At 27.3% G+C, this 16,276-nt stretch overlaps 1 protein-coding gene across 2 annotated transcripts; it reads right to left on the bottom strand.

Moving 5' to 3' along the window:
• Nucleotides 1–772: 772 nt before the first annotated feature.
• LOC145849836 (uncharacterized) lies at nt 773–10,139 on the bottom strand. 2 transcript variants are annotated; one of them, XM_082954912.1, is made up of 3 exons: nt 9,884–10,139; nt 9,618–9,773; nt 773–1,239 (listed from the first exon to the last, which is right to left on the bottom strand). In XM_082954912.1, exons 1-3 carry the CDS (start codon nt 10,116–10,118, stop codon nt 899–901), a joined length of 732 nt encoding a protein of 243 aa, XP_082811038.1. In that variant the 5' UTR covers nt 10,119–10,139; the 3' UTR covers nt 773–898. The 2 variants fall into 2 exon arrangements, with proteins under 2 accessions (XP_082811038.1, XP_082811037.1); XM_082954911.1 differs by lacking the exons at nt 9,618–9,773; nt 9,884–10,139 and adding exons at nt 1,434–1,583; nt 1,691–1,977.
• Between the last annotated feature and the right edge of the window lie 6,137 nt (nt 10,140–16,276).

Below are 16,276 nucleotides of genomic sequence, written 5' to 3'. Positions count from 1 at the left end.
ACAACCTAAAAGATGTGCTCAAAAATAAAAATATATTATAAAAAGCAGTTTTTTTATCAGATAAAAAATATTTTGAGCCTGATAAACTTTTAATATCTATATTTAAAATTGTTAACAAAAAGTATTTGCTTATTTTGCTGAGTTAAATAATGTTTCTTTAAGCTTACAGTGGGTTAGCGTTGGAAATAAGACGAAAAAACACTATGTAATTTCTCTTTGCAATTTAGAAGTTAAAAAATTTAAATTCTTTTAAACTTATAACTCGTTCTAAATTTGAAAACCCGTTATAAAAATATACTTATATCTTGCTTGACTGGTGTAGTTTAAACTTATTTTGCAGTAAAAATGCTTAGATGTGACAATCAAATTAGTAAAATAAAAAGGAAGACATCCAAAAGGAACATCAACGTCTATTCTTAATTAATAATTAATCATATTATTGGAAATATGTTTAAATTTACAACATTAAGTTCAATAAAGCTTTAACTTAACTCTTTTTTTAATTTAAATCTTAAAATGTAGTTGTTTCAATTTCCTTTTACTATTTTTCCAAATCTCAGATATGTAACTAACCACAAATTATTTTCACTAATTTCGATTACAAAAACTTATGAGGTGATCTAACTGAATTTGAAGTGTAATACTTTTGGTTATGTGGTTAGTATATAAAGGTACAGTGTACAAGTTTCGTTAAAGATCTAATTTATAAAATTAATACTATTTCTGGTGATTTGATGATATCAAAATTAATTAGTTAGAACAAACGCAATGATATTTTGTAAAAGTTTATTTAAATTTTAAAAACTGTTAAGAAATGGTTAAAAATAATAGGTTAAAAAAAGTAACTAAGCAAGAAAAATTAATGGCAAGAAAAGTGCCAATGAGTATTTAAAATTTATTACTGTTCTACTTCTTCAGCTTGTATTTCGTCTTCAGTTTTTATAGGTTCTTTATCTTCACTGTTTTGCTGGTTACAATGCTCGTTAACTTCGTTACTTTCTGCATCAACTGATCGTTCTTGTTCTGGAATATTTTTTTGAAGACCATCTACATCATCATCATCTTTCTGTGGTTCTTCTGCATTCTCATTTTTTATATTTTTCTTGTCTTCTTTTGGATCATAAAAGTAAAAAGTAGAACACGCAGATGCGGATGCTGAAGATCTCGCTGATGCTGAAGATCTTGCATGAACATTGTACGAATAAAAGCATGGAGAATTGACCTCTTCCGATGGTGTTTCTGTGAAAAAGTTATTGTTATAATTAACTGTTTCATTGACGTTTATTTTAGTTATAAACAAATGTAGATATACTTTTACATACTTATAAAATTTTCTGGGATTGCGTTATAAACTTAATCGTCCATTAATTTAGTCGGCATATAAAACTATAGTTTTATTTTATTTATTTCTAAAACTTTAAATCAAAATATACCTTCACTTTGTGCGTTATCTTCCGCTCCTAGACTATTTTCTTCATTTTTCATTTCCTCTTCTTCATTTTCACTACTTTCTCTGTTTTGTTGAAAAGCTTCAAACCATTTAGCGAGAAATTCTTCAAAATTAAAACTTGCTGAGGCACTTGCTGTTAGAAATAAAAGTTTTATTTAATGCTAACGTATCTTAAAAATATTAAAAAAATTTTTGAAAACTAGTTTGAAAGTTTTATCGAAAAGTTATAACTGTCTTTACCTGATGCTTTAACGCCATTATCAGTATTTTCAATATCTTTAACAACTTCTTTATTAGCATTTTCATCATTCATTTTTACATCACTCAAATTAACTTCAGCTTTTGCTTCGGCTGAGGCTTCTTTTTCTGCTTCTGAAACTTTTTCATGTTTTAAGGTTTTTTCGGGTTCAACAATTTGTTCTTCAGGGAAGGCAGAAACCAATAAAAAACCAAATAAAAATATAAATTTAATGCTCATTTTCATTACTTGATTTTTTAACGTTGTTCAAATGTAGCTGTTAGTATGATAGAATGTTTTACACAGCTCACTTAAAAACGAGCTTTTATATACTTTGAAGTGGGTAATTAAATAAACAAACCAAGCTGATATAAAAACATTTAATATAAAATGTTGGCTCCTTATTAGCTAGTTAACAGCACTTATACTAGTTTGACGTCAATTGTAAAACAACATTCATTATTAGTATACTAACAAATGACCGAAGAGCACTCATGACTTTTCGATAAGTCGTTAAATCATTATTACTTAACTTAGTCATAAAAATTGATATAATTGACTTTATACTGTAAAAACAAAACACTTATAAAACACGCAACAGTTATTTCATCATACATATTTCTCCTAAATAAACATAGTATTCAGTTGTTGCTGTTGTTTTAGTATTAAAGATGTTACGACATTTTCATTGTATCGCTAAAACTGTTTTAATAAATAATGTATTATTAATTTCAGTTAACTATGAGTATTATATATACAACTTAACATTAGTTAAATCCGACATAACTTACTTAAAACGTATACTGTATAATTTTAGTTATTAACGGTAATTTAATAATGATTTAGAACTGGTATTTAAAGTAATATAATTTTTTAATATAAAAATATTCAACTAACTGATTAAAAAATTTCTTAAGATTTTTTTTAATAAAGGTTTTTCAAACACTAATAAATTTAACTGTTTTATTAAATATTCGAAATAACTCCACAGTTTACAATTTATTTTATCAAAGTAAATATTATTAAATATTATATTCGCAGAACTACTTTTTACAAAGTAATTTAAGAAATAGTGTAAACATATGGATTTTTGATTCCACCATAATGCTTTGTTAACATTTTTTACTCGTAAAACTACACAATTAAGATTCCAAATGACTAAATTTTAATATTGGTTTTTTTTATTGGTTATTTATAACGTATTTTAATAATTCAGCTATAATACGTTCAAAATCCGAGTAAACAATAATTTAACAGTCTATTAGTGTAAACAATGTATGTAAATTAATATTATTGAAAAATAAAGTTTTACTAAATATCTTAACACTTAAACTAAATATTAAGTCTCAGTAAAACGTTTTTTCACAAAAAAAAAAGATAAAAAAGTAACAAAGTTTAATTGTTAAACAGAAAAAATCTTTCTGTATTCTCTTTTTAAATTAACCAATGGTTTGTTAAATAGTTTATAAGTTGTTATTTATTTATTTATAAAATATTTTAATAAGAGCTATAGTTAATTTTGATATGCCTTTATTTTAATTTATAGTTTGATAAAATATTCAAAACTGTGAAAACTTAAAAGAAAATATAAAACCAATTTTGGCTTTGAATTAAACTCTTTTTGTTTTTAGAGTTCCAATTGAAGTTATAGTTATGATTATTAGGATTCGACTGTATTAGGATTATGATGATGAATATTAGGATTTGGCCGAATCCGAATCTGAATTTCATATTAGGATTCGGCCGAATCCGAGTCCGAATCCGAACATTGTAGTGTTAGGAATTCGGAAAATTTAATCCGCTTGCTATGTAAATACAGTATAAGTTTATAAATATTATTTAAGTGTTATATTATTACTTATTTCGTAAAAAAAGGTTTGTACCATGCTTTTAACGTCTTAATATATAACCACATATTTATTTTAGAATATTTTTTTCTAAATCAACAAAAAACGAATGTCTAGTAGAAATAAAATTAAGCTACATACACAAAACTTAGTATCTATATTTTGATATACATGCAAGCAACATTAAAAATTAAGTTGTACTTTTGTTACACAAAATAAATAAGTTATAGATGCTTAGAGCAGAAAACAAGTTAGAGAAAAAAAATAATTTTGCATTTAACTTAAAAGTTAATTTTCATTGAGACCATTAACGAATTAGACATAAACTTTTGCAAGTGTTCATATTTATAAAACTGAGCTCATTTGGAAATAACAAGCCGTAATAAATTAAAACATAATACCAACTTTATTTAAGCCTAAAAAGAGTAAGAATTACAATTGTAATGAAAAAGCTTTTATATTCCACTAAGGATTACACTTTCACTATAACAGAAAAGAAATAAAGATTAACTTAAGCAGCTGTTTGAAAATATAAAACGAACTACAACAGCTAAAGTTGGCTCTGTTATACCACAAAAGGCTATTCTTGTTTTTTTCAAGTTGTGCTGGATAAATAAAATAATTTCACCGGTCTGTGAAAGCAATTCACAGCCCTTTTGCTCGTACAAATTCCCAGCTACAGAAGGTATTGTTTCAGAATACACAGAAGATGATGGTGCAGCAAGACATTTCCATGCAAAACTGGCAAGATGTTTGTATTTTGTCGGGTTCAAGTTTCACTAGTTTAAGACTTTATCCTCTTCAGTTTCTGCAATCAAACTTTCTGTTGCAAAATAGCCCTTTGTTTCTGCTTCAACTTCTTCATCAGAAGAATCCTGTTGCTTTTCCTGCTGTGTACCTGTGTTTGATTCGATTTTAAACAAAGCATAGTAAGTCTAAAACTTCTTTGGATCAAAATTTACAGAGTGCTGTTTTTTTGGTTTTTCTGGCGGCAATATTGGAAAATCACCACCTTGATTAGCCTCGAAATAGATAAGCTTTTTAGCATATAATTTTAGAAGCTCTTTAACAGTATTTTTCAGGCGGAAAGTTGGTATCGTTGATCAACAGCTGTTGTGAATTTTTGTCGTTCAGGTTTAAGTTGTTGTTATTAGTATAGAACCTTCTTTCGCAGGCCTCTCCTATATTTTTCGCTAAAGTTTTACAAACATTTGATAGGTCTTTTGAGTTTTCATGAAAGTTAACACACATTGTCAGTGATTTTGCATGTGGAATCTTGAGAGCAATGCACTGTTTTTACTACACTCCTTTGTTACAAAAAAAACAAAAAAAAGGTTCGAGCAGTAGAGTAATGTCATCAACCAGCTGCCACTCTTCAGGTGTAATATTCGGATCTTGATCGTTTTTTAAGTTAGCCACGTAGTACTGGACACTTGATTTAAGCTTTTTTAGTCTCTTTAGGATAAGATGTGTTGAGTTCCACCTTGTATCCACATCTTGAACAAAAAGCAAGGTTTTTTTGCTATGTTTGTGCGTGGTCAAAATCTACCTGGAAATCTTTAGCGTTTCGCTCGCTTTAGAAGAATGGCTGAAATGTCAAACTAATTTTCGTACTTTAAGCGTATGGATAAAACAGGGTACTAACTAAGTTTTCATTAATAATATAGTCTTTTTAATATGTCTAGAACTGTCTCGCAAAAAAACGTGAAAATGATCTAAGGTAATATTTCAGTTATTAAGCATATCTTGTATTTACAAATGTTTTGACCAGTGTGCTCACCCTTCATTTTCCGGCAATTCTAAACACGATGTTTGAACTCAAAACTTTATTCAACCAGTTCGTGGTTAAAGAAATACGTGATTCATTTGTCGCCGAACTTTTTTACATATCGCTTGTGAATGACAAATACAAAGCATGTGACAAATCTTTAATAATTATCTGCTTCAGACTATCATAAGCCTGTAGAAGCATGATTTCATTAAAGTACTTAGTACTTGGATTTACGTATATTTGCTCTAACTCAGCTAAGAGCTCTATAAAACCTTGGTCTTTTACAATTGAAAATAGCTGATTGTCCATTGCAATCGTATTCATAATATTTTATGAAATTTAATTGCTTTTGAATCCTTAATGTTCCAGAGCTTCACAGACTTATAATCATCAAGGCTAGTTTGCCTTAAGCTTCTTTTCTTCGGGTATATAAAACAAATTAAGGTCTCTATTTACTGCTGAAGATAAGTACGCCAAATGTTTTTGAAAATTTTATCAAGGTTTTCAAATTTTTTCCAGTGTTTTAAAAGTACACATTTTTGGGCTATTTTTAGTTAAAAGTTTAGTTTACGGTTACAAACTGTGTTAAATTGTATAAAAACATAGAAAAGATCCTGTAAAGCTACTTTAAAGCGATTTTTTATAAACAAAACTGTGATGATGACAAAAATGTTTATCTATTTGGTAGATTTCATTGTATTAAATTAAAACATTACTGCTTAATATATAAATTGTTTTTTATCCACGTATTTTACTGATTGTTGTTCAAAACTCCTGGTTTTTTCTCCAAAACCTCTCAAATTCTAGATTCTTTCTAGTTTTTTAGTCTATATTGTCAAATTCCTGGACTTCAGGTTTTTTGGCCACCCTGTAAAAATAATGATATAACTTCAATCATTTTAAGATTTTGTTTTTATAACAGCCTGGTGGGCTAACATCCAAAGTCTCAGTTGGGTCTGGTTAGTTTATGGGTAGATTGTAAACCTGGCCGTTTTGCCAATACTTCACCCGCAGACCGGGTGACTTTCTAACATGTTTGTGCTTGGGACCCTCTGCGGGCAGCTTAGTGTTTGTATTACTATAATCGGACATAATAAATATAAATCACACTTTAAATAACTTATTATAATGTATCAGTGAATTTTATCTATCAATACTTAAGACTATTCTAGACAATTTCATATAAATTGGGCAAGATCGTTTGGGTGATCTATCTATTATACAAAAGAACCACTAGGCAAAAAATTTTTAATGAACTAATACATCATTGATTTTAAGCCTTATTTCTAATAACTGCTTAAAGCTCTAAACATTCTCTTAATTTTCAGAGTTCAACAATGAATAAAGTAAATAGTTGCAGCAGTTCAATACAAATTAAATAAGTTTCATTCTTAAGATATTTTTCTTTCTTTAGAATATTGTTTTTGAAATAAAATATTAAAATGTCCGAAGCTTCAACATAAGTCATAAGTTAAATAATAAATTATTTAAATAATAAAATTTTAACAAAAATTATACAGCTAAAAGTAAACAATTATCTGCTTTAATGCTACATATATAAGTTGCAATTTTTTTTCGTTATTTAAGTAATGTTGCAGTGCATTACAACGAGTACACATAAAAAATTAAACATATAATGTATAAATAAGAGCGGTTATCTAAAAAGCTTAGATTAAACGCCTTAACTATTTGTTTAACTTTATTTGAGAGTCTAGCAAAAATAGTTGATGATAATTTTTGTACTGTCTGCAAAACTGTAAATCAAAATTGATAAGGCTTTTTTAAGTGTGAAAAACCGTTTTTTTATACACTCAAGCGTTAAATCATTAGCTAGTTTTACATTTCATTTAGTTTCTGAAAAACTATTAAGTAAAGATTAAAAAGTTTAAAGTGTTCCTCAATTTCGGATTTGGCCGAAATCGAAACCGAAATTTATTTTGAAGGTAGGATTCGACCGATTCCGAATCCGAGTCTTATTTTGAAATTAAGAACTTGCTCCAACACTAATCTCATTTTTAAATTAGGCTTCGGCTGAATCCGAGTCCAAAAAGGCAAGATTCGTCCGAATTCGAGTCCGAATCTTGGGTTCGGCTGATCACTAATTATAACTGTTATTTTAAACTACATGATTTTTGTTTTGAACAAATATAAAAACTGGAATGATTTTGTATCGAAACAATGTATTCATATAAAAGTATTTCTTAAGCACTAAATATTAGTTTACGTACATCTTTTTATTAAAAATATTTTTAAAATGTGTCGCAACATCAACAAAAAACGCGATTAACAATTTAAAACATTTTCTTTTTATTATATACTGTACTTCGTGATAAAAAGTAAATTTTACTCTGTAATTAAACAGGATGATGAAAAAAGGAGTTTCACTCTGTTTATATTAATTAAACTTCATTCAAGTAGTTTTTTCATTTATCGAAAGGCATTTTACGTAACATAGAAAACGGGACTCAATTCAAATGCTTGGATTCGCTTGTAAAGTCTGAGAATACTACTTCTTAGTTTTTGTCGTTGTCTGTTTAATATACAACTGTTTTGCTAGACTAGCTTTTATTTGTTTAAACATACTATATGCTATTTTTATTGTAATCTAGTTGCACTAATTTCTATGTATGTAAGCGTAAAACTGAACCGTTTGTTATTAAGTGATTCTTTTTTAAACATTTACTGTTTTTGTATGAAATTAAGCTGGCCTCTATGTGGAAATTACAAAATAATCGCCAGAAATTATATTTTGCTTTTTTAGTTTTTGTTAGTAATAGTTTTATTCAATGAGGTTATTACTGTTTTGGCTTCTTTACTCTATATTTTGAAAATGGTTTAAACTTTCAAATTTGTTTGGTTAATATGGCTAAGCCATGCAGATTTTTTAAACAACTTTAAAACTATCATTAGCAAGCTTTATATATAAAAGAAACTAGGTTATCTATAAACTGTGATATAAAAGTACACTAAACTTAAGATACTCTATATGAAATTAAAAAAAAAAGATAATAGATCAAAATTCCCATTGTCACAAAACACTTTAATTCGATATAACTAGTTATAAGTTGACATTTAAAACATAAAACGAAATAAAGATAAAAATACAAACGAGCTTTAGTAACTTTTATGTTTCTTTGCGAACAGTTTTGTATTAAGTGGTAATTTTATGAGATTTTTTCTTTTAAATAATTTAGTTTTTGACCGGGGTCGTTAAAACTTATTTTGCTACAAAAATACTGCGATAACAGTCAAGTTAGAAATATCAAAAAATAAATTCACACTTTTTTCGATCCATAGTATTGAAAAAAAACTGTTTTAAAATTCCCAACATTAAGTTCAACAATACCTACTTTTTTTTTTGTTTTTTTTTTTGTATAAAGTTTTAATATTACTTTTTTATTTCCTATTTATTACTTTTGAAAGTTTAAAGATGTCACTAACCACAAATTTTTGTCATTAAGTTCATTTATAAAAGCCTCTAAATTTATCTCACTTAAATTGAATTTTCGGTTAGGTGGTTTGTCTATATATGTTTACTTTACAAGTTTTATTGGCGGTCTAATTTTTAAAGCTAATAATATTTCTAGGATTTTTGTTATGCCAAAAATAATTAACAAAATAACTACAATTATAATTTGTAAAAGTTTATCTAAACTTTTAAACAACTGTTAAGAAACGATTAAAATGAGATTTTAAAAAATAACAAAAACAAAAAATATTAATGTCAAGTTGAAATAATTTCAAGATAAAGTTGGTAAAAGTTCTAATGAGTATTAAAAATTTATCGTTGTTCCACTTCATCAACTTGTGTTTCGTCTTCATTTTTTACTGGTTCTTTATCTTCACTGTTTTGCTGGTTACAATGTTCGTTAACTTTATTGATTTCTGCCTCAATAGATTGTTCTGGGAAATTTTCTTGTGATTCATCTACATCATCATCTTTCTGTGGTTCTCCTGCATTCTCATCTTAATCATTGTCTTCTTTTGGGTCATAAAAATTATAATAAAAAGAAGAGCTTGCTGAAGCTGAAGATCTCGCATGAAGATTGTATGAATAGATACATGGAGACTTTGCCCCTTCTGATGGTGTTTCTATGAACATGTTGTTGTTATTATCTTATTGCCCTTATTAACTGTTTCATTGATTTTTATTTAGATATATTATTAGTTATAAACAAATGTAGATATACTTTTACATACTTATAAAATTTTCTGGTATTGCGTTTTAAACTTGACCGTCCATTAACTTAGCCTGCATATAAAACTATAGTTGTATTTTATTTATTTCTAAAACTTTAAATCAAAATATACCTGTACTTTGTGCGTTATCTTCTGCATCTTGATTATTTTCTTCATTTTTATTTTCTTCTCCTAAATTATCACTACTTTCTTTGTTTTGTTGACAAGCTTCGAACCATTTAGCGAGAAATTCTTCAAAATTAAAACTTAAACTTGCTGTGGCACTTGCTGTTAGAAATAAGTGTTTTATTTAATATCAACTTATCTTAAAGATATTAGCATTTCTTTAAAATCTAGTTTAAAAGTTTCACTGAAAAGTTACTATTTACTGTCTTTACCTGATGCTTTAAGACCATTATCAGTATTTTCAATTTCTTCAAGAACTTCTTTATTTACATTTTTATCTTCTATTTTCACATCACCCAAATTAACTTCAGCTTTTGCTTCGGCTGAGGCTTCTTTTTCAGGTTCTGAAACTTCAGGTTGTGAGGGTTTTTCGGGTTCAACAATTTGTTCTTCAGCGAAGGCAGAAACCAATATAAAACCAATTACGAATACAAATTTGATGCTCATTTTTATTACTTGATTTTTTTAACGTTGTTCAAATGTAGCTGTTAGTATGATAGAATGTTTTACACAGCTAACTGAAAAACGAGCTCTTATACACTTTGCAGTGTGTAGTTAAATAAACAAGCCAAGCTGCTGTAAAAATGTTTAATATAATATGTAGGCTCCTCATTCATTAGTTAACAGCACTTACGTATTAGTTTGATGTCAATTGTAAAACAACCTTCATTATTAAATTACCAAACGATTGAAAAACACTCGTAACTTTTCAATTATCATTAAATCATCATTAGTTAACTTAGTCATCAATATTAATGTAATTGACTTTATATTGTAAAAACAAAACACTTATAAAACACGCAACAGTTATTTCGTCATACAATTTTCTCCTTTATAACCATTATCATCAGTTATTTCTGTTGTATGTTTTTATTAAAGATCTTCTAACGTTTTAGTTACATCGCTAAAACTGTTTTAATAACCAATGTATTTTTAATCTAATTAACTATTAGTATTATATTTGTAACTTAACATTAATGAAATCTGACATATCTTGTTTAAAACATATACTGTATAATTTTAGTTATCAATGGTAAAATAATGATAGTTTAGAACTGGTATTTAAAGTAATATAATTATTCTATTTAAAAATATTCAGCTATTTAACTTAAAATTTTCTTTAAAAATTTTTTTATTAAAGGTTTTTAACAACTAACACTAATAAATCAAATTTTTATTGAGTATTTTAATAACTCTACAGTTTACAATTTATATTATCAAACAAAATATTATTGAATATTATACTCGCAGAACTATTTGATACAAAATAATTTAATTTATAACGTAAAAACACGGTAGTTTTATTTTGCAATAATGATTTATTAACAATTGTTACTCGTAAAACTACAGAATTAAGATTGCAAAAATACAACATTTTAATAATAGTTTTTTTCTTATTTATTTTATATTGTATTTTAATAATTTAGCTATAACACGTTCAAAATCCAAGTGAGTAATTTAACAGTCTTTCAATGTAAACAATGTATGTTCATTCATATTATTAAAAAAATTAGTTTTTGAATAAATTTGATAACACTTAAACTAAATATTGAATCATAGTAAAACGTCGTTTCATAAAAAAAAAGATAAAAAAGTAACAAAGTTTAATTGTTAAACAGAAAAAATCTTTCTGCTTTCTCTTTTTAAATTAACCAATGGTTAGTTCAATAATTTTTAAGTATTTTTTTTCATTTCTTCGAACATATAATGTTAGAATAAGCAGAAAAAAAATTTTCAATAAGAGGTATTGTTAATTTTAATATGCCTTTATTTTAATTGTATAGTTTAATTAAATATTCAAAACTGTAAAAAATTACAACAAAACATAAAACAAATTTTGGCTTTGAATTAAACTTTTTAATTATTAGAATTTCTATTGAAATTGTAGTTATTGTTATTAGGATTCGGCTGTATTAGGATTATGATTATGAGTATTGAGATTTGGCCGAATCCGAATCTGAATTTCACATTAGGATTCGGCCGATTCCGGTTCAGAATCTCATTTTTGAAATTTGTATCCGGCCGAATCCGAGTCCGAGTCCGAATCCGAATATTATAGTGTTAGGAATTCGGAAGATTTAGTCCGCTTGCTATGTAAGTACAGTATAAGTTTATAAATATTATTTACGTGTTATATTATTACTTATTTCGTAAAAAAGGTTTGAACAATACTTTTAACGTGTTAATAAATAAACACATTTTTTATTTTAGAATACTTTATTTCAAAAGCGAACAAAAAAACGAATGTCTGGTGAAAATAAAATTAAGCTTCATACACAAAACTTAGTACCATATTTTGATATACATGCAAGCAACATTAACAATTAAGTTGTACTTTTGTAATGTAAAATAAATAAGTTATAGATGCTAAGAGCAGAAAACAAGTCAGAAAAAAAAATACATTTAACTTAAAAATTAGTTTTTATTGTGACCATTAACGAATTAGAACATAAACTTTTGCAAGTGTTCATATTTATAAAACTGAGCTCATTTTAAAATAACAAGCCGTAATAAATTGATACATAATACCAACTTTGTTTAAGCCTAAAAAGAGTAAGAATTACAATTGTAATGAAAAAGTTTTTATATTCCACTAAGGATTACACTTTTACCATAACAGAAAAGAAATACAGGTTTACCTTAGCAGCAGTTTGAAAATATGAAACGAACTACAACAACAAAAGTTGGCTCTGTTATACATATTTTGAAACTTTTGAAAATCTAAGAATGACTCAGGACAGCTTAGGATAAATCAGGGTCTTTTTCTAACTCAGACTGACTTAGGATAAGTTTAAATAGAATAATAGACTGAACTATTATTTTGAATTATTTAAAAAGATTTAAGATGCCATTTTCAAATTATAATATTTTTTGGAAAAGTAAAGTTGCTCTTGTAAACTTATAAATTACCCATGGATTGCTCTTTTTATTCTTCATACAAAATTGTTTAAAACTTTTCAAGATATAGCTAAAATAAATTTTAAATTATAGTATTTTTTGAAAATAGTTAAAAAAAAAGAACCAGACCCAAATAACAAGTATGTTCAAAAGAAGTGTACACAAAACATTGATGACGGTGTATTAACTTTATATTACCTTTTTTTAAAATTGCAAAACAAGGGTTACCTTACACCATTGGGGAAAAAGCATTTATTCTAGCCATAAGAACAGTACTTGAAAAAGTTCTACATATCAAAAACATCAGCAATGTTCTACGCATAATCCCATTGAGTAACAACACAGTTAAACGACGCATTGATGAAATGGGAGAATGTGTAGAAAAAAAACTATTTACATTGATGTGTACCAACTTATTTTCCATACAAGTTGACGAGTCTACTTTGCCTGGAAATAAGTGTCTACTTCTTTTATGTGTACAAATGGTAGTTGGTGACAAAACCTATGAAGAATTAGCTATATCTCAGCTAATGGAAACCCACAGCACAGGCCAATTTGTTTTCAATAAGATCAAAAACTATTTTGAATCTAATAAAATACCTTTAGAAAACATCATAGGTATTGCAACAGATGGTTCTCCCTCCATGGTTGGTAGGCATGTTGGATTAATCACGTTTTTAAAAAAGGTTAATCCTAATTTATTTACAATTCATTGTGTAATCCATAGGCAACATTTAGTTGCTAAAAAATTAAGTAATCATCTACACACCTCATTGAATTTAGTTATTAAAGCTGTGAACAAAATTAAAAGATAAGTTTTACAAATATTTGATAGTTCTTTTGAGTTTTCATTAAAGTTAACACACATTGTCAGTGATTTTGCATGTGGAATCTTGAGAGCAACGCACTGGTTTTACTACACTCCTTTGTTACAAAAAATACAAAAAAAAAGGTTCAAGCAGTAGATCACATATTCGGATCTTGATCGTTTTTTTAGTTAGCCACGTAGTACTGGACACTTGATTTAAGCTTTTTTAGTCTCTTTAGGATAAGATATGTTGAGTTCCACCTTGTATCTTGAACAAAAAGCAAGGTTTTTTTGCTATGTTTGTGCGTGGTCAAAATCTACCTGGAAATGTTTAGCGTTTCGCTCGCTTTAGAAGAATGGCTGAAATGTCAAACTAATTTTCGTACTTTAAGCATATGGATAAAACAGGGTCCTAACTAAGTTTTTATCAATAATATAGTCTTTTTAATATGTCTAGAACTGTCTCGCAAAAAAACGTGAACATGATCAAAGGTAATATTTCAATTATTAAGCATATCCTTTATTTACAAATGTTTTGACCAGTGTGCTCACCCTTCATTTTCCGGCAATTCTAAACACGATGTTTAAACTCAAAACTTTATTCAACCAGTTCGTGGTTAAAGAAATACGTGATTCATTTGTCGTCGAACTTTTTTACATAACACTTGTGAATGACAAGTACGAAGCATGTGAAACCTCTTTAATAATATTTCTGCTACAGACTATCATAAGCCTGTGGAAGCATTGTTTCATTAAAGTACTTAGTACTTTAAATTACGTATCTTAGCTCTAATTCAGCTACGAGCTCTGTAAAGCCTTGGTCTTTTACAATTGAAAAAGGCTGATTGTCCATAGCAATCGTATTCATTTTTTTTAAATGAAAATAAATCGCTTTTGAATCTTAAATGTTTCAGAGTTTCATAGACTTATAATCATCAAGGCTAGTTTGCCTTTTAGCTTCAAGATTTTTTTTTCTTCGGAGATACAAACAAATTAAGGTCTCTAATTATTGCTAAAGATAGGTACGCAAAATGTTTTTGAAAATTTTTCCAAGGTTTTCAAATTTTTTCCAGTGTTTTAAAAGTACACATTTTTGGGCTATTTTTAGTTAAAAGTCTAGTTTAAGGTTATAAACTGTGTTAAATTGTATAAAAACATAGAAAAGATCCTGTAAAGCTACTTAAAAGATTTTAGATAAACAAAATTGTGATTATGACAAAAATGTTTATCTATTTGATAGATTTCATTGTATTTAATTAAAACATTACTGCTTAATATATAAAAATTGTTTGTTATCCACGTTTTTTACTGATTTTTGTTCAAAACTCCTGGTTTTTTTCCATAACTTCTCAAATTCTAGATTCTTTATGGTTTTTTAGTCTATTTTGTCAAATTCCAGGACTTTAGGTTTTTTGGCCACCCTGTAAAAATAATGATATAACTTCAATCATTTTAAGATTTTGTTTTTATAACAGCCTGGTGGGCTAACATCCAAAGTCTCAGTTGGGTCTGGTTAGTTTATGGGTAGATTGTAAACCTGGCCGTTTTGCCAATACTTCACCCGCAGACCGGGTGACTTTCTAACATGTTTGTGCTTGGGACCCTCTGCGGGCAGCTTAGTGTTGTATTACTATAATCGGACATAATAAATATAAATCACTTTTTAAATAACTTATTATAATGTATCAGTGAATTTTTTCTATCAATACTTAAGACTATTCTAGACAACTTTATATAAATTGGGCAAGATCGTTTGGGTGATCTATCTATTGTACAAAAGAACCACTAGGCAAAAGTTTTTTAATGAATTAATACATCATTGATTTTAAGCCTTATTTCTAACAACTGCAGCAAGCTCTAATTATTATTTTAATATTCAGAGTTCAACAATGAATAAAGTAAATAGTTGCAGCAGTTCATTACAAATTAAATAAGTTTAATTATTAACATATTTTTCTTTCTTTAGAATATTGTTTTTGAAATAAAATATTAAAATGTTCGAAGCTTTAACATATAAGTCATAAGTTAAATTATAAATTAAATAAATAATAAAGTATTAAAAAAAAATTTCTAGCTAAAAGTAAACAATTATCTGCTTTAATGCTACATATATAAGTTGCAATTTTTTTCGTTATATAAGCGATGTTGCAGTTCATTACAACGAGTACACATAAAAAATTAAACATATAATGTATAAATAAGAGCGGTTATCCAAAAAGCTTAGATTAAACGCCTTAACTATTTGTTTAACTTTTTTTGAGAGTCTAACAAAAATAGTTGATGAAAGTTTTTATACTGTCTGCAAAACTCTAAATCAAAATTGATAAGGCTTTTTTAAGTGTGAAAAACCGTTTTACATTTTTAAGCTAGTTTTACATTTCATTTAGTTTCTGAAAAACTAATAAGCATGTTTAAAAAGTTTAAAGTGTACTTAAATTTCGGATTTGGCCGAAATCGAATCCGAGTTTTATTTTGAAGTTAAGATTTAACCGATTCCGAATCCGAGTCTTATTTTGAAATTTTAGGATTCGGCAAAACCCGAATCTAATTTTTAAATTAGGCTTCGGCTGAATCCGAGTCCAAAAAGGCAAGAATCGTCCGAATTCGAGTCCGAATCTTGGGTTCGGCTGATCACTAATTATAACTGTTATTTTAAACTACATGCTTTTTGTTTTGAACAAATATAAAAGCTGGTTTAGTTTCAATTGAACCAAAATATTGATAAAAAAATATTTATCAAGCACCTAAAATTAGTATACGTACATCTTTGTAGAAAAACAACTTTAAATATTTTAAGTTTAAACATCCACAAAATACGCGATTAACAATTAAAAAATATAAATTTATACTGTACTTCGTGATAAAAGTAAGTTTAAATCTGTAATTAAACAGGTTGATG

This window comes from Thalia democratica, chromosome 2 (assembly GCF_965202585.1).
Source record: "Thalia democratica chromosome 2, ktThaDemo2.hap1.1, whole genome shotgun sequence".
In the NCBI taxonomy this organism is placed as follows: domain Eukaryota; kingdom Metazoa; phylum Chordata; class Thaliacea; order Salpida; family Salpidae; genus Thalia; species Thalia democratica.
Note: the sequence above shows the minus strand (reverse complement) of the source record. Positions and strands in the feature narration are given on the sequence as shown.

Bases quoted from the DNA above. Each gene is read 5' to 3' on its own strand.
- LOC145849836 (XM_082954911.1), bottom strand. From the start codon at position 1,934: ATGAAAATGAGCATTAAATTTATATTTTTATTTGGTTTTTTATTGGTT. The intron at 1,584-1,690 runs GTAAAGACAGTT...TATTTCTAACAG, and splicing joins TAATGGCGTTAAAGCATCAG to CAAGTGCCTCAGCAAGTTTT. The intron at 1,240-1,433 runs GTATATTTTGAT...ACTTTTTCACAG, and splicing joins AGATAACGCACAAAGTGAAG to AAACACCATCGGAAGAGGTC.